This window comes from Phocoena sinus, chromosome 2 (genome assembly GCF_008692025.1).
Source record: "Phocoena sinus isolate mPhoSin1 chromosome 2, mPhoSin1.pri, whole genome shotgun sequence".
NCBI classification, from domain to species: domain Eukaryota; kingdom Metazoa; phylum Chordata; class Mammalia; order Artiodactyla; family Phocoenidae; genus Phocoena; species Phocoena sinus.
Genome location: NC_045764.1, coordinates 175,247,983 through 175,265,843, shown reverse-complemented (window position 1 = coordinate 175,265,843; position 17,861 = coordinate 175,247,983). Strand labels below are relative to the sequence as shown.

General features: G+C 53.6%; 1 protein-coding gene across 3 annotated transcripts in view; it reads right to left on the bottom strand.

The window, feature by feature from the left end:
- Window positions 1-17,861, bottom strand: part of DYNC1H1 (dynein cytoplasmic 1 heavy chain 1) — a 66,045-nt gene that overhangs the window by 25,164 nt on the left and 23,020 nt on the right. For all 3 annotated transcript variants that reach the window (XM_032624342.1, XM_032624339.1, XM_032624341.1), the window contains exons 12-38: window positions 15,918-16,058; window positions 15,395-15,571; window positions 15,151-15,261; window positions 14,948-15,067; window positions 14,296-14,535; window positions 12,575-12,730; window positions 12,331-12,444; window positions 11,985-12,095; window positions 11,697-11,906; window positions 11,382-11,528; window positions 10,864-11,030; window positions 10,588-10,761; window positions 9,712-9,877; window positions 9,441-9,629; window positions 9,153-9,347; window positions 8,176-8,458; window positions 7,566-7,666; window positions 6,814-6,973; window positions 5,560-5,803; window positions 5,200-5,383; window positions 4,719-4,931; window positions 3,730-3,968; window positions 3,388-3,544; window positions 1,499-1,726; window positions 767-997; window positions 478-618; window positions 61-294 (exon numbers count right to left, since the gene is read on the bottom strand). In XM_032624342.1, coding sequence (XP_032480233.1) covers window positions 61-294; window positions 478-618; window positions 767-997; window positions 1,499-1,726; window positions 3,388-3,544; window positions 3,730-3,968; window positions 4,719-4,931; window positions 5,200-5,383; window positions 5,560-5,803; window positions 6,814-6,973; window positions 7,566-7,666; window positions 8,176-8,458; window positions 9,153-9,347; window positions 9,441-9,629; window positions 9,712-9,877; window positions 10,588-10,761; window positions 10,864-11,030; window positions 11,382-11,528; window positions 11,697-11,906; window positions 11,985-12,095; window positions 12,331-12,444; window positions 12,575-12,730; window positions 14,296-14,535; window positions 14,948-15,067; window positions 15,151-15,261; window positions 15,395-15,571; window positions 15,918-16,058 — 4,833 coding nt within the window. The remainder of the gene's footprint in view (window positions 1-60; window positions 295-477; window positions 619-766; window positions 998-1,498; window positions 1,727-3,387; window positions 3,545-3,729; window positions 3,969-4,718; window positions 4,932-5,199; window positions 5,384-5,559; window positions 5,804-6,813; window positions 6,974-7,565; window positions 7,667-8,175; window positions 8,459-9,152; window positions 9,348-9,440; window positions 9,630-9,711; window positions 9,878-10,587; window positions 10,762-10,863; window positions 11,031-11,381; window positions 11,529-11,696; window positions 11,907-11,984; window positions 12,096-12,330; window positions 12,445-12,574; window positions 12,731-14,295; window positions 14,536-14,947; window positions 15,068-15,150; window positions 15,262-15,394; window positions 15,572-15,917; window positions 16,059-17,861) is intronic.

The following is a 17,861-nucleotide window of genomic DNA, read 5'->3' as shown; positions in this document are numbered from 1 at the left end:
TGTTGGAAGGCCGACCCCGTGCTTGAGCCCCAGGTCCGCTGCCCACTCCAGCCTCTTTACCTCCATGTCGGGCAGGGCCCGGAGGGCGCTGAAGAGCGTCATGGTCTTGCCAGACCCAGGAGGGCCGCACAAGACCAGCGGCTTGTGCTCGGCCAGCCAGGTGTACAAGAGGGCCTCGTGGCGGACGGTGTCCAGCGTTGGCACGACGACGTCAGGGGCGGCCACCTTGTGCGTCTCCACTTCAATCTGAGGCACCTTGGCCTGCCACGGCGACCATTCTCCGCTGATGGACACCTGCACACACGGGCGGGCGCCGGTCACCCTGGGACCCATGTACCTGCTCACCTACAAGACTTGCTCACTTTCATGCAAGTCAGAACCTCCAAGTCAACCTGCATCCCTTGTGCCACAGAAACCCGAAAGGACAAAACCCTCCTACGAAAGAAAAGACGACGTCCAGTCGAGGCGCGCACTCACTTCGTAGTCGATGATGGGGATGTTGGGAGCAGCGGGCAGTGGCACCGTCGTGATCCTTCTGATGTATTCACCCAGCTCTGCTCTCATTTTCAGCCGACTGTCTCCAGACAAGGACCAAAGGATGGCGTAAACCAGATACCGCTATTGGAATAGGAAGTGGGTCCCGTTTTGAATGGAATTTCAGCAATAAAGGAAAGACATTTACAACGATGTTACCCGGAAGCAGTGGCGCCCAGAGATGCTGCTGGCACCTCCCCCAGCACCTGGCCACAGCTGGACCCCTCCTGACCTGGATGTAGCGCTCCAGCTGCTCGATCTGCATGGGGAAGTCGGGGTGGTTGGCGCTGTACTGGGCCACGTTGCGGCAGGCCTGGTGCAGCATGGAGAAGAGCGAGCCCAGGCAGCGCAGGCGCGTCAGGTCCATGATGTGCTCCAGCTTGAAGGCGTGCTCCAGGGCCTTGGTGACCAGGCCGTTGGACGTGAAGTACGGCTGCATGATCGTTGCTGCGTCCCTCTGGATCTACAGGAGGGAGTGAATGATGCTTAGCTACCATCTCAAAGAGCGGGGAGGTTTTCATCTCCTCTAACCTAGGCCCAGGAGAGGATCACGCAACCGTGAAAAGTAGTTTTATGGGTTGAAAAAATGAGGAATGAAGCTTCCACGACCACCCCTTTATTCCTTCATCTTGGTGGTTCTCAAAAAAAAAAAAAAAATCACGCTTCCTAGGAACACTGGTCTTCACCATCGAAATGCAAAAGGTCCACCTTTCATCAATTTGCAAAGAAAACTAAAGAATTCTTTAAATTTTCCGTGCGCGGCCACGCTTTTGCAGCAGCAACTGCACTGATTACGCAAACCTCCAGCGAGTGGCCGGCTTCAGCAGCGGAGCAGTGACCATCGTGAGAAGCACCCCGCCTTCCAGACGCTCAGGGTGGGACGCCCGGCCTCGCTCTGCGCAGCGGCCCAGCACCCTCAGATGCCAGCTGGCTGCACTCGGCGGAGCGGCGCTGGCCCGCGTACCTGCAGCATCGGGGAGGCGGCCTCCTCGCCCTCGTCCTCCTTGCCCTTGCGCCGGCGCTGGGCCTCGTCCTCCCCCTCGTCCAGGGGGATGCTGCGCAGCCTGGCCAGGAAGTTGTTGAATATCATGTCCGTGCTGAGCACGTCCTCGCTGAACCAGACCATGCCGCAGCGCGACACCGTGGCCAGGGTGGCGTACTTCAGGTCCTGCACTTCAAACATGATGCGCACCTTGAGGGAAGAGAACACCGGGCACAGTTAATGACGTGGGCTTGGTACAGACCCGGGTACTGAAATTACTTTACCTACATGCCCACCGAAAGAACAATTTAAATCCCATCTCACTGCACTTGGTTTAGAAGTAAGAATGTCTACGGTTTGCCTCATCACAACATCCACCAACACTCTCTCCCTGAGAATCTGGGTGGGAAAAAACCTGTGTGTGGTGGGGAGGAGAGGAGAGGAGAGGAGCTCTGGTGGGATGGAGCCAACAGCTCCCTGGGTGGCAGGGTCAGCAGTGAGGTGCTGTGGCCAGGTTTCTGGCCTCGAACCCGCCGGCAGGCTGGCCAGCAGGGTCCCTTTCGCACGTGGGATTGGCAGCCTCGCCAGGTCCCACTGCTAGTCGCCAGCGGGGCTGAGATTCAGACTGGACCATCTGATCCCAGAGCCTTAACATCACTGCTAACACGCCTCACGAGGAGCTCTTTCTGACAACAGTTAGAATCTACTGGGTAGTCAGCTGCAAGGAAAGAACCCGACAAGTCAAATCAAGACACGAGTCTGCACACGTGCATGTTCCCAGACCCGCGGCTTGGTTTCTGAAGCGGCGATAACCACCGATGCTGACCCTGCGTCGTGGGAAAGGCTCCTGCTCCCCAGCGGCTCGGGAGTGCGGCCGGACTCCTCCCTTCCCTTCCACCCACCTCCAGCCCGTCAGCCGACCCCACTGGCACAAGCTTGAACTCACACCCACAGCTCAGCTACTTCTCAGCACCTCCACAGCTGTGCCTGGGGTGCCGTGGCCTCCCAGCTCACCTAGCGCGCAAGCTCCAGTCCTCAGCGACCCCGGGCCTGACCTCATCTTGCCTGTTCCCCCTTGGGTCCCGCCCCAACTTCTCTCCGCATCAGCCAACTGCCCCGCTCTCCTCGCACACGCCGGGCACAGCCAGACGCTCCTCCCCCGCCACCCGCCCCTCCACCTGGAACGCCCGGAAGCCGCAGGAGCCGCCCCCTCGTGTCCTCAGTTTCCCGGGGGGGGGGGGGGGGGGCTCAGCGCCGCCCCTTCTGCCAGTGCAAGCTCCACCCCTTGGCACCGGCGGCTGCTCTCCTCCAGTTTACTTTCTCCGTGGCCCCATCACCACTTATCCTGTCTGTCTCCCACCTCAGACTGTGAGCCCTGGGAGGGCAGGGGTTCTGTCTGTGTTGTTTACAGCTACATTTTCAGCATCTAGAACAAGGCCCGGCACACGACGGAACTCCAGAAAAGTGGGGTCAAAGTATGAACGCACGCCCAGGCCAGGCCTGCCCATGTTTACCGCTGTCAGGGGGCGTGGTCAGGACCTGGATCAAGTGCTCATTTCCAAGGGATGACCCTGAAAGTGTCCATATCTAAACCCCTTGTTCTGCCGTTTCGCAGAAATCCTAACTACAACCCCACCTCACGGAGTTGTAGGAAAAGCTACCCGACCCGGGAACTACTGAGTAGGCTTAATATTCAGCAAGTAGTGGGAAGTCATGAATGAACGCTTTGAAAACATTTCTCACCAGCCACAGGAATGGAAAGAATGTAGCACAGAGAGGCCCCGACACTGACTGCTGCCACAGAGGCTGGAGCCGCTCCCCCGGCTGCGGCTGCGCGCCAGGCAGTCAGGGCGGGATACTTAGCCTCGTACGTTGGGCGGAAGGCTGAGGCGCTCTCCGTTGGGCAGGGTCAGCAGCTTGTTGTCATCCAGCACCGAGTTCAAGTTCTCCACCCACTCGGGATCCACATCGCCATCAAAGACGATCCACTGGCGCTTCTGCAGCTCACCCCTCACGTTGTCTATGATCCTGGTGTGGGAGGATTTTACAGCAGTGGGTGACTGAGGTTGAAAATGCTCAGCCGGTAACGGTTTCTAAAGTGACTTTAATTTGTCCAGAGCGTGGTAAGAAGAATAACGTACGCTGTTACCACGAGGACAGAGTTCCTAGGTCCTAGTTCTCCGGAGTGCGGACACCCACCCAAGTGCACTTACTTTCTCAGAACGTGTGTGAACAGCCCATCTGTCCATTCCCTGGTGTTGGGGTCCAGGGTTCCGTACAGGTGGTCTTTGCTGATGGCTTTAGGGTCGATGATATGGGCCACGCCCTCCACACCCTCGAGCCTCTCCAGAGCCTTCAGAAGAACGCGCCAGGCCATGCTCTTCCCGCTGCCCGAGGGCCCCACCATCATCAGGCCGTGGTTGATCTGGGTGATCTGATAGAGCTGGAGAACCTGAGGGCCAGACCGACCAGCACCGTAAGCACTCCAGAGAAGGAAGGTGGAAGGTTCCTCACCGCCTCTCCCACCGCCGGGCAGGAGACGTGTGCTGTGACTCTTCCAAGGCAAGTACTGGGACTTTCCAACCAGAGAGACCTTCAACTGGCCACAGCACAGCAAACACAGAGGGTTTTTACTGAACTGTGGAGCTGTCTGACTGAGTCAGGAGACGCTCACCAAGCTGCCTCAGGAGAGACCTGAGGTGCCCTGCCGGGAGGACAGAGACCAGATGAACGAGCCGCCTGTCTAACCCAGGACCGCAGTGGACGGTCAGCACGCACAGCTCGTGCACGTGACGCGCTTTTTCTTAAGTGAATCTCACAGAGGAGATAAAGGAAAGAAGTCGATACAGAATGTAAACCCTATTGATTACACATTTATGTTGTTAATCGTGGTACTGGGAAGTCTTGTAAGCAGATCACTTACTGCCATAGACGGTTTTCATCATGATCCCCTTTAGCCAGCATTTTCAGAGAACAAACTGTACCACATAATTGAAAATTTCAGGTAAGTTTCCCTATCACTACTCTCAAGTTAGGAAAAAATCCTAACAGGTCTTGGGGCAAATCTCCACAAACCAGACAACACCCCTGGTGGACAAAGCCCCGTAAGACGTGGCTTCTCCACCAAGTCCGCGGCCGTCGTTACCGCTCGCGGTCGCCTGCGGGGTTGTGAGGCGCCAGCCAACACCACGATCCCAGCTACCTTTTCAACCCACATCCCGCCGACTTCTTCTCCGTCTCCGTATGTCAGGTACATCTCCTGGCACACTTTCTTGAGCTCCTCCCTCAGCGCTGTCATCTCGCCCCGGTGATACTGGACCCCAGGGAACACGTCCGACAAGAGGCTGAAAAGCAGCGGGATGTCTTCTGCCACCAGCTTTGGCACCATCGTCTCACAGACGCTCTGGATCAGGATCTGCGTGGGGAGAAGGGGATGAGCTCTGCGGGGGCGGCTCCACATCTACTGCCCTGTCCCCGGCGGACCCACGGCACAGCTGTCCCGTGAGCAAGCAGTGAGGCCCAGCGCCCCGCACCCACCCCCAGGCTTCCCGTCAAATGCGGGTCCCCTCCGTTCACCCCGGGGCATGTGAGCCACAGTGAGAGCCCTCCAGGCATGACTTCAGGGTGGCAAAGGGTAATACAAGCAGAGTCTGGGCCTGAGCGGTTAGGGGTGCCTCGCCCACCTCTTGCTCAGGGAGATTCTCTGCGATTTCTCCTTCGTCCACCGCCTCGCCGCGCTCCGCCTTCTCCCTCTTGATCTTCTGGATCCGCTCCCGCTTCACGTTTCCGGCGCTCACCAGCACGCTCTTCAAGGCTCGGAGACCAAAGTCGTAGTGGCTTTGAGAAGAGAGCTGCTCATCGCATAGTCTAAAAGAGAAAGGGTTTTCTTTAAAAACAGTACACTTTGAGCACCAAGAGCATCGAACATCAAGAAATCAGAGACGGATACGTGGAAGGTAGTGTCGTAACTGCACAGGTAAACTGTAAATGGCACACTTGACACATGTCAGAAACAGGATTCGGAATAACTCTAAGTAACTCACTTGAAGAACGGGACGATCTTGTTGGCAAGGACCTCGGCGGTGCGGAAGCCCTGTGAGTACAGCATGACCTGGGCGATGAGCTGCCGGTCGGGCTTGGTCATGGCCAAGCTCCGGAAGAGCTTCTTCAAGTTGTCTGGAAGGTTCGACCGGCCCGCGTAGCCGGGGTTCATGGTGATGAAGATGGCCATGTCTGGGCTCACCTTGACTTGTTTGTTCAGCAGCTCACAAGTAATGGGGGCAGAGGCTGAAAATCGGAGGATGGTGTTAAGACCCGTGATAGTCAAAAAACCACTCCAAAATCTCTCTAAAACCGCAGAGCAAGCACCCATCTCCCTGCCGGCCCAGGGCTCCAGGGGAGCTGGAGGCTCTCACCAGACACAATGCCCACCGGTCCAGGCAGGCCCATCTTCACCCACTTCACCCACACAAAAGCCGTCCGAATGTGTAACGGATCAAGTCCCAGAGGCAGGAAGCCCACCATTTGTGCATTACTGAGCGTCACAAGGTCAATGCAAGAACAGCCCAACAATAGTTGCAGAAATAAAAACCAATCCGTGTTGTGACAAAACTGACCGGCTGAGGTCACGAGAATGACCCTCTCGTAGGGTCATCAAAGGCAAACACAAAATAAACAGCCCCCCCGTCCCCCATCCCTGGACTACTTAGGGATCAGACTTCCTCCATAGGAGAACACGGAACATGGAGTACACAGGTACTGATTTGACACTCCTTTTGTTTTATTTAGGAGGTCTGGTAAGATGAGTTACCGTTATTATGGGAAAAAAGGGAACTTTAAAAGGTAAACTCTCCAACGTGGATGTATTTATTTACGTCCTCCAGCTCACGAGCCCAGGCTGTGTGCGCAACAAGCTCCCGGGGCCCTCCGAGCAGGCACTCCCACCGTGACGAGGGCTCGTTCCCAACACTCTGGCCAGGAGGCCTGGCTCTGTGGGATGCAGGGAGGAGGAGGGGAATGTGGGGGGCCCAGAGCAGCTCAAACCTGGGTTGTGTGCAGATGCTGGGGGAGGGAGCACAGGGACTCTGCTGCAGGGGAAGGACTGACGGCTCCGCGGGGCTGCTCTGGGACGAGGGGTGCAGCGTTACCCTGGGCCCCACCGCCTGTCTTCACTCAGGATGCACCGCCCCGCCTGTAGCAGCGAGTCCTGGAGCTATGTTAAAGTCTCGCTTATTTCTGATCAAAGAGGCGACCCCCTGTGCGCCCTCCAGGCAACCGTAAGGAGAAGCCGGTCTCACTCTTATCGTAGCTGGGGCTGGAGTGCTCGCGCAGCGCCTCCTGGATGCACTGCACCTGCTGGGACACGGCCGACAGCATCCGCTCCTCCAGGCGGTTGAACTCGTCAAAGCAGCCCCAGGCTCCCACCTGGCAAAGCCCCACAAAGATCCGTCCCATCGCCTGAAACGAGAAGGGAAGGGAGCTGAAACCACGGCCGTGGTGCTGGCTGTACGGGGCTCCGATTCTGGCTTGGACGACTGGTCCCACCCTGGGCAAATCACATCTTGAAACCCTTGTCTGCTCATCTTTGAAATGGGAACAATATCGTCTTCCTCCCAGGGTGGGGGTGGTGGTGGGAGGGGCTGTGAAGGTGGCATCAGCTTCACACGTGAGGCAAGGAGCCCAGCCCCACAGGTCAAGTGCCTCATAAACAGTGGTACAGATGTAACGTATCATTTTTCCTCCTGTGCCAATAAAATCCCAATGGCAAGGTTAACACATTGTTTAAAAAACCTTTCCCATAGTATTTGTTTATTCCCAGGCATAGACACCAGGAAGATACGTTACACTGACGAGCTTGAAGAATTTGAAGACGTGAAGCTCAAGTCGGTGTCAAGCACGTGCTGGGAACCTCCAACAGCTCAAGTAACCCTGTCCCCAGAGGACCATGCTGTGCTGTAAGGCCAACACAGCTCTAAGAGGTGCCGCCTGCTATCCCCCACCCAGCCCTCTCAGGCCCTTAACTCTAGGCGGTTCCCGCAGAGCTTCTCACCTGGAAGTCAAAGGTTTCATCGCAGTTGAAAACTAAAACAAAGCGTCCAAGCTGATGGCCGAGAGCTTTGACAGACTCGGTCTTCCCAGTCCCAGCAGGCCCTATTGTTTGAAGAAAAGGAATTGAGAACTCAAGTAAGAACACACCTTTAGTTTTAAGAACTGTAAAAAGCAACTCATTTTAAAAAACCGAAGTACAATCATCCCTCGGTCTCCACGTGGACTGGTCCAGGACCCCTGCGTCTACCCAAATCCATGGACCCTCGAGTCCAAGAGTTGGCCCTCCGTATCCACAGGTTCTGCATCCATGGATTCAACCAACCTCGGATGGAAACTTTAATCCATGGTTGGGTCAATCTGAGGATGTGAAACCGGTGAACATGAAGGGCCGACTGCCTATCTATTAAAACAACTCTGTGTCTAAGTGGACTCACACAGTTCAAATCAATGTCGTTCAAGGGTCAACTATAAATGTGATAGCCGCCAACGGATTTAAAGTTTTAGAAGGTACCAGCCACGCAGTTAAGAAATACATTTAGATCACTTGCTTAATCTTGGAAAAGTACGTTTCCTATCTGACTCCACCTGTCCAGGTGTGGGGAGGGACTCACCGAAGGGGGACCCGCCCAACCTGGCCTCCAAGGCCTGTGTCATCGTCAAGTAGCAGCGGTCGGTGAGGGGGGTCTGGACCAGCTTGTCCTGGACACCCAGGTACTCAAAGCCATAGTTAAACTTGGCATTTGCCATCTGAATCGACAACTGCTGCAACACATCGGTCTGCTTAGGGTCAAAGTAAAACCGCATCTGGCTGAGCCACTCGAAAGACTTGGCGTTGTCAATCTTGCTCTTCATCAGGGACCTGGTGACGTCTCTCTGGTGAACCAACTCTGTGATCTGAAGAAAGAGTCACTTTAAAGAGCTTATCAGAAAGTACATTTCATGAACTGAAGCATGTAAACTGAAGTACATAAGCGTATCCTCGGGGTGCGGGGGTTATGTAGTAGACTTTTAAATTGAGATTCTACGTCCAGTTACAGTGTAAACATTCACTTTTAAAAACAACAGAACTGTTGTTCACTTTTAAAAACAATAAAACTGTTATTCACACAATGGAATTACACAGAATCAAGAGCTGCAGCAAAAACAAAGAAACAACAAACAACAAACAAAAAACTCTGCTAGTTGCAACTAGCATAAAACGTGATGGGAGAAGAGCTGTGTCTATCCCAACAGTCCATCCGCTGCACACGGGGGCGCAAAGGCCAGCAGCAGTAAGCAACTCGGGCTCAGAGACACGCTGGGCTGGTCCGCCACGGGACGTGTTCTTTGGGAAGGACAGGACGAGAGTGTGAAAGGCCCAGAGGCACGAGTGTCACCCCTTTGTGTCGGGAGGTCGTGTGTGTTAACTCCTGTCCCCCAAGATTGCCTTTCAACGGTACCAGAGAGTCAAGTACACACCCCAGCATTTGTCAACAGGCCATCCACTTGTTTTTCTCCCTGACACCCATTAGGATCTTTTTCAAGCGTGAGTTCTTTCAACTGTCCGAGGCGAAGCCCCAGGAGCCTGGCTGGGAGGAATGGGACTAACCAAGTGCTCCAGCTTGCGTCTCCGGAGCGGCGGCTGCTCCATGAGGACCGAGTCGGCCAGCACGTTGAGGGTGACCTCCACGTTGCTGAGCACGGAGTGCAGGGGGGCCGTGTCGCCGCTCCCGCCGACGCTGCTCAGCGCTGTCTCCACGTTCTCAGACCAGGCAATCTGGGCCGACAGGACCACGAGCTGGGCCTGCGAGACACGGCACACAAGACCCAAAAGGATGGTTTTAAAGATCAGCCAGTGCCCTCACCTTCAGACTGTCCCCCTTCTACTGGACAGTACCTGGTATTTGTCAATCCAGGTGATGTAGGTATTTGGGTCAATTGAAGTTGCTTTACCAAAAATCTCAACTTCTGTAACAGACTCAGCAAGGAGTTTGGCCAGCGTGACTCTCATCTCCTTCTCTACTAAGGTGAGCCACTCGTTGATTTTGGGATGTTCAGTAATTGACACGGGAGTCTTAAACATAACCTGAAACAAAGAAACTCTAAGAATTAAAGTGCGCCAAGATGGGAGCGAAGTTTTCTAAGTTACAGTCAATGAATGTCACTACCTCCTCTCCTTCACGGGATGAGATGCCCAGGACGACAGAGTTGTCTTCATTTAGGATGATGCTCGAAACACCAGCGAACATTTTCTTGAAATGTTTCTGTAACTTAGCTACATTCTTACTGTTTCCAATGATTTCAAGCAAATCTTCATCACCCACAAAATAAAACCTAAAATTAAAATAGCATGTAAGTTGCTAAAACATGACATATACACAAATAAGGGGAATCAAGGCAAAACTTCAAACTGTATAGGAAAGGAAAGTGGATATGGATTGTGATGGACCACCTCCAGCCTGAATTCAGATCACATCCAAATTTCTTCCAGCCCTCAGCAAAAGATATACACTCACCTAACAGATCCTGAAGAGAAATTCAATGGATTTCATATAATTCACCGCACCTTAGGGATTTTTTAAAAACCTGCTCTGTTTATATTAAGCAAACTATTCAGAAAGAAAAGAATGCCACTTAGAAAATAAAATACAAAATTCCCTGGTGGTCCAGTGGTTAAGACTCCGTGCTTCCACCACAGGGGGCACGGGTTCGATCCCTGGTCAGGGAAGTTCCGCATGCCACACAGCGTGGCCAAAAAAAAAAAAAGAATCACAGCTAAAATTTTAAGAGATGCTAGCTACCTGGGAGGGTGAATAATAGTTTAAATGAAGCTTAGTAAATGAACCCACGGTAGAAAATTAAGGATTATTTGTTATAATTAGGAAGCAATGGATGAAGGAGAAACGGTATTCACTAAATCGGTTACTGGTAACAAAACCCTTGACGTCAGAGTGACCAACACACAGGCCAGGAGGGAGGGAGGGGCGGGAAGGAGGCGCCGGAGCTGACCTTCCCTTCAGTCCCCGTAAAAACCACCCTCTCACCTGGGGAAAGATGAGCGCTCTCTTTCCAGGTACTCTCCCAGGGCTTTCTGGATCTTTCCTAGCAGGTCTGCTAATCTCTCCAGCGACCTCTGTACCCCCTGGATGTTCAGAACATCCATGACCAGGGGAGACTTGGATACTTTTTTCATGAGAGCCAAGAATTCCGTGCTGATACTACAAATCAAATTAAAAGCGAGGTTAACGTCAGGCTTCGTGCAGAGGGTGGTTACCAGCCAAGCCTACCCTTCAGCCCTCCGTCCCGGCTCGAGGCTGTACCTCTGGAACCGCTGGGTTTCCACTGGCAGCAGGTGTTTGATGTCTGCGCTGCCCGTAAAGATGCCCTCCAGGTAGACCCAGCGCCTCTGCACGTCGATCCACACGTCGAAGAGAGCCATGATCCGGTTCAGTTTGTCTTCCCAGCTCAGGGCATCCTCTTCAAACACCTAGCGGGTGGATGGAAGGCAGAGCTCAAATGCTGAACTCTCCACTCTCAGATACACCAGGACTCACGCCAATATGCAGATAAGAGATCCTGTCGACTTACGTGACTCACACCTTCTACCAGAGGCACCTGGGAACTGTGAGTCTGGCCATTTTTAGTTTTTAATTATTTAAAAAGAATCTGTTTTGGCCACACAGCATGCTGGATCTTAGTTCCCCTACAGGGATCGAACCCATACCCCCTGCAGTGGAAGCGCGGAGTCATAATTGCTGGACCGCCTGGGAAGGCCCTGACTGTAAGTCTGAAGGTACAACGGTGGATGTGCGGGAGGGACGCTTCCCCACAGCGGTACCTTATAATACGGAGAGAGCTTCATGGCAGACACGCTGTTGATGTGCTCTTTGACCTTGTTGAAGAGGTCGTCCCAGCCTCGGATCAGGCGACACTTGCTCTGATAGTTAACCAAGTCTAATTCGTAAGTATTCCACACTTCTCTTATCTGAATTGAAACCGAAAGAGGCACGTCATCAGTGTGTGGGCGTTCGCCAGCCACACAGGTGACCGAGTGTAATGGAGACAAAAGGGACCACATGTGAGGCTCAAATCTACGTCAGTCTATGTCACAGCCTGAAACAAGATCTGGAATGCCCATCAGCCTATTACTTACCTGCTTCAAAAATTCCTCCAAAGCCATCTCCCCCTGCGCTACAAGCAGCACGTCCTTGACAACCGCTTCATTTTTCTGCAAGTCAACGTCCCAGATCTGGCCGAGGGTCAGCTCAGAAACAACCCAGTTTACACGAAGCCGTTTCATCAGCTGTTTCCAGTGGCGATCTTTAAGTGCTTCGGATTTCAGCTCAATCACCAGCATGTTTATCTGTGGAGAGAGGGAGCCGTGTTACCCGTGTGGCGTGTTTCTAGCGGACATCTGTGACCGCAGCTCTGAGTCACCGACCTTGAGGTAACCTTTCAGAAGCCTCTGGACAAACTCGTAGGACGCGTACTGCCGTAATCGTGCGGGGAAGTTTTTCAGCTGGTTCAAGAGGCCATCTAAATTCTGCCGAAGCTGTCAAGAGAAACACAAGATGGTATTTAGTTTGCCAACATTCCTTTAAACGATGAAATATTTTTAAAATGGTTTCAGGAGAAATGTTACATTGCTCTGGATGAATAATGTAAACGACCATCAAGTGACATTTTGTGAATTCTAACAGTTCCTTGCTTGCCGAGTTTCTAGGTGACGCCTACAACTTTCAGCGCGTGAAGGCGTGTACGTAACAGCTACCGGGAGCTCCACGTACCTTCCGAGGCTGCACTGAAACCCACGGCTGCTCCTTCATCTGATCGATCTGCTCCCAGACCTTAGAGAGTTCTGACCAAACGCCTTTGAGGTCCTGTAGCTCCTCTAAGGCCACCTGCGATGAAGCAGAGTAAAGCAGCTGAACTTGGAAGCAGAACCACCCCACGGCTCTTGAGACACTGTGGGCCAGAGGCAGCGTGAGCACGAGGGGCCCGGCCCCAGCTGCCCGCTGGAGCGCTTCGTACCTGGACGCGCTCTTCGCTGCCACCGAGAAGTCCCGTGTCTGTCAGTTCCAGCGCCTCCTTGGCCTTCGCACACTTCTCCCTGTCGTCCTTCAGCCTGCCGAACTTTCCTTCATATATGGTGAGAGCCTGAAGCGCCTCCTCCGGGCGAAGGTTGCCCTGAAGCAGTCAAGGCCAGAGGATCAGAGCCGGGGCTCAGGACACGAGCTCTGGCTCTGAAACGGCGGAGGGGGCCTGCCGGGCTTCCAGAAGATGTGACTCCTTGAGCGCGTCTACGCACGTGAACGTCCACAGGCTGTGCACTGATGATGCCCGTCCATTCCTGGGTGAACTTTTACCCCCAGGGTTGACACAGGGAAGGTGGAGCACCTCTCGACTCAGCCATCCCCTCACTGAGTGCCGAGGGAGACGGAAGAGAAGAGTCAGGACAGACCTGGGCCTGGAGCAGGACACTCCTGACCGAGGGGACAGGGTGCTTGGGGCTGCCAGCCACGCCCTCCCTGAGATGTGGAGTCGGGGTATCAGTTACCCAGAGAAGAATGAAAAGGAAAGCACTGTTCTCACTGGAGAAGACTCTACTTCAGCCTTAACACTGTTTACACACTTCCTTTCCATTCTGATAACCTTTGAGAATGACTACACAAAATATCAAAGTTTTCACTCTAACACATTACTAGCAAGGTGAGGCCACAAAAGATATTCAAATTCAGGTGATCACACCCTTGTCTAGTGATCAGTACTCACTCCCCTGCAGAGCCTGGAAGCTCTGGCGTTAGCAAAAGCCCAAGCCTGCTTAACAGCGGGGCCCCTCAGCCAAAATGAAACACAAGGCAGGACCTTGGGCCCAGCAGCACAGAGGCCAACCCAGGAGACGTGGGGCAGCCAAATCAGCCCCCAGGACTGGTGCGGAGAACCTCCATCCACACTATAAAACCAGACTGACGTTCAGAGCATTTCAAAACCCTTCCCCTTCTATGCGTACGTGTATGTCTAAGTTTGAATTCCACCCAGTGAGCCAGGCAGGCCGTGACCTACGTGCCTGAGCCCCACACTGGCCGTCCCCCTGCCTGGACGCCCCCTCGGCCACGGCACGCTTGCCGGCCCCTCCCTGAGCCTCCACATGTCAACCCCCTGCAGAGCAGGAACGCGCCAACACCCCTTTCCCGCGGCACATATCACCATCTGACTTAAAACACCTGTTCTTCTCGTTCACTCTTTACCCTCCGTGCCCCAGTGGAGCGTAACTCCACGCAGGGAGGGCTCCTTTCTGGTCACCGCTGTATCTCTGCTGCCCAGGATATATATAGTCGGTGCTCAATAAATACTTGAATGAACCCAGAGACCAGGGTGTGGCAGGTCCCGGTACAGAAAGCCTTAACGACCGCGACAATGACGTCAGAGTTCAAGCGGGATGCTTGGCCTGTGTCCACGAGAGAGGAAATTCTAACTTCTGACTATGCCTAAGTAAGAGGATAACTTACAAACAGAAAAACGTTAGTCTTCAAAACAATTCCCTGACTTAAGTGACTGTCACGAGGAGGTCTAAGTAGGCTTTCGTGTTTCCAAATCCACTACCTGCAAGTACTGCTCCTTTTGATTACAGGGAAAAGTCTTCATTCTGGAAAGCTAAGCCATGGCAGGGCCTTTTAAGTCTCCGAAAGCAGAGACGCCAGGTCACCTGCCGCCGGCTCGGGAGAAGCTGCGGCGCCGGGGGCGAGACTCACCGTGACAGGCTTGGTCTTCTCCCAGTCGGTGAGCAGGTCGGAGGTGCGGCTCTCCACAGCCCGGTCCTCCTGGACGATCTTCATCTGCAGGTTCGCCACCTGCTGCTGGATGGCAGAGTCCTTCCGCCGCATGATGTCGTTGAAGGCCCCCCACTCTCCCTCGATGTTGTCAATGTAGAGCCAGGAAGGCGGGAACTGGAACCTTTGCTTTTCCAGCAAGCGCTGGCCGTTGCGGTAGAGCTTTGAGGGTCACAGAATAAACTTAGCACTTTCCTTCACAAGGGCAGCAGAGAGAGCTGTCAGATTCCCACGGACGGGAGGGCACCCCGCGGCTACGGAGCACACGTGCTCCCCTCCCGACGGCGCCGTGGCCAGTCCCGTGACTGCTCCCGGCTGCACCGGGTGGCCCCGAGCAGGGTCTAAGCGTGCTAGAGCTGGGCGTCACACCCTCCTTCCAAATTATGAGAAGGTAATTCAAGTTTGAGGACTTGAAGGTCCACAACTACAGCAAAAGATTTTAAAAGACAGGAGCCTGTGGCTCTCAAACCCTGAAGTGCCTAAGAATCACCTGCCCACCCTTACAAGCACGGCAGTGGCACGACAGAGATGCGCCGTAGACCCCACCTGAGACACAGTGAGGGACAGAGCTCACCTCGACTTGCTTTTCAAACTGCTTGATCTTCCGTTTCAGAGACTGCACGTAGGTGATGAAGGTCACAGCGTCGGAGGTGCTGGCCGTGTCCACGGAGTGTTGCTCCAGCTCCTGGCGAGACTGTCCGGAGAGAGCAGAGCGTTTAACGGAGAGCCGAGGGGCACCAGGGGGTTCATCACACCGGCAGGATCCTGCCTCCTCACCTTGGAGATCTGGGAGTGGAACTCTGTCATGTTTGAGCCGAGCATCTGCCCGAATTTGCTGAGGACCTCCTTGTGCCAAGAGTCGTACTTCAGGTTCACCTTCGACTGGACCTGCAGGTGCAGGAGCACACGACAGCGGGTGAGCAAGTCTTTCACGCTGGAGTGTTTATGCCTCAACTCCATTTTCGTCAGGTGTTGCCGTCCCAGCTCCCTGGACGCCTTTCAATGAGACAGCAGAGCTCACCTTGCCGTAATCTATGACTACTGGTCCGAACTCCTTCTTGGTCTCTGCATTGTCAAAGGTTCCTCGGGCCTTCCTTATCTGCACCAAGAGCGCCTGCCACTTGTTGAGATCCTCCCCGAGTCTGTTATAGATGTTCTCAGCTTGCATGTCCCACAAACACTGATATTGAAGCCAGACCTGCAAGTGAAGAACAGAGTTAAATACTACAGTTTGACTTTTCATTTTGTAAAATATTAACATATATTTTCATATTCTGTTAAAAACCTCATGTTCTTTCATCGCCGTTAGGAAAACTCTCACTTCAAATTCTCAGAATTTTCCTATCAAAAGAGAATAGTTTCCTGTCCTCCAAAATGATTAGTGTCCCACAAGGTTTGCCCTATTGTTCACTCCTTGTTTTAAGACAGCAGATATTACCTCATCGTTCACATTACACATAGTCAAGACCTTTTAGCTCCCTATCATTAAATCTCATACTCCTAAGTGTGTAAGACATCATACTGGGATGAGACTAGCTTCTCACCTTGACGTACTGCTCGACTTCAGCTACGATGCCCATGACCGCAGAATACGATTCCTCCAGGGCAACGGGGCCATCTGGCATCCGTGTTAGAGCATTCCGGTAGAATTTCTCTTCTTCGGTCAGTTCATAGTGGACACCCACCTAACCAAACAAAGCCAGAAATGAACGCAGGTAGTGCGCTCAAAAATGTGAATCTCAGAGTCGCTTTCACTAAATTAAAATAAACCGAAAGAAACTGTATTTAAGGGATAACATTCACTTATCCCAGTCACAGGTAACCAGAAGCCTACTTATAATATATCTCCTCAAACCAACGAAAGGAACATCAACCACAAGCCAGAAGATGTGGCGTCACTACTGGCACAAGGCAAAAACGGTTAGAGAGCAGGCGAGCCCTAGGAGCAGAGAGCACGGCGCCCCAGAGCAGGGCCCTGCAAGACCTGAGCCTCTCATCCAAGGACGCAGGACTGAAGGTGGCGCCTACGAGAGCGTGAGATGACCACGACCGAGTGTTAACACCAACGTGGATGCTGGAACCCGCGACACAGTCATTCGTTTGTTTCAACCACTTGTGGGCTGTCACGTGCCAGGCACTGTTGTAGGTACAACAAACAGACAAAAACCTCTGCTCACATAGATTTACATTCTGTGGGAGGATAGAGACAACTAAGGGAAAAGCAAAATACACAGCATGTCACAGGGTGAGCAGTGCCACGGAGGAAAGCAGGGAAGAGGGGGCGAGGGGACGTGGGTGCAGGGAGGATGTATTTTGAGCAGGGGAGTCAGGGAAGGCCTCACTGAGGAGGTAACGCATGGGCAGGGACCAGGAGGTGGAGGGAGGGAGCCTGGTGAGTATTTGCTCCCAGGGCTTCCGAGCAAGTGCAAAGGCTCAGGGGCAAGAGTGCACCTGGCACGTGTGAGGATGAGCGAGAGCCCAGCGCGGCTGCAGCAGAGCCGTGAGGGGAGGAGCAGATCAGGGAGGCGGCGTGTCACGTGGGGCCCAGCAAGGCGCCGTGGTGGGTGAGACAGGAAGCCGTTAACGGGCTCCGAAAAGAGAAACATCAGGGCAAACACACAGTTTTAAGACGCACTCTGGCTGCTGTGTTGACGACAGATTGTAGGGGGCAAAAGCAGACACAGAGAGACCAGTCAGGAGGGGGCTTAAATAATCTGACTGAGGGATTATGGTACCTTGGAGGGTGGTAGTGCTGGATGTGGTAAGAAACAGATTAGGGTTAATTTTTAAATTAATTAATTAACTTATTTATTTTTGGCTGCGTCAGGTCTTTGTTGCTGCACGCGGGCTTTCTCTAGTTACGGCAAGCAGGGGCTACTCTTTGTTGCGGTGCGCGGGCTTCTCATTGTGGTGGCTTCTCTTGCTGTGGAGCACGGGCTCTAGGCACATGCAGACTTCAGTAGTTGTGGTGTGTGGGCTCACTAGTTGTGGCTCACGGGCTCTAGAGAGCAGGCTCAGTAGTTGTGGCGCACGGGCTTAGTTGCTCCGTGGCATGTGGGATCTTCCCCGACCAGGGATTGAACCCGTGTCCCCTGCATTGGCAGGCAGATTCTTAACCACTGCACCACCAGGGAAGTCCCGATTAGGGTTAATTTTGAAGATAACGACAGTGGGTGTCCAGGAGCAGGTTGGAGGATGGGAAAGAAAAGACTGGGGGAGGAGCAAATCTGAGGGAGGGGTCTGAGAGACAAGTCCAGTTTGACACATCCATCAGGTGGTCACATGGAGACGCCAAGGAGGCAAAGGGACAGGCAGTCTGGAGTTCAGGAAAAGGCCTGGCTGGAGACAGGAACACGGAGTTGTGGCACTGGTATTTAAAGCCAACAGGCTGGATGAGACAGAGACAGAGTGGGGTGGAGACGGCACCGAACACGTAGAGCCAGTGAAGCAGATAGGCCAGCAAGGTGGAGGAAAGCCAGGAGAGCCGG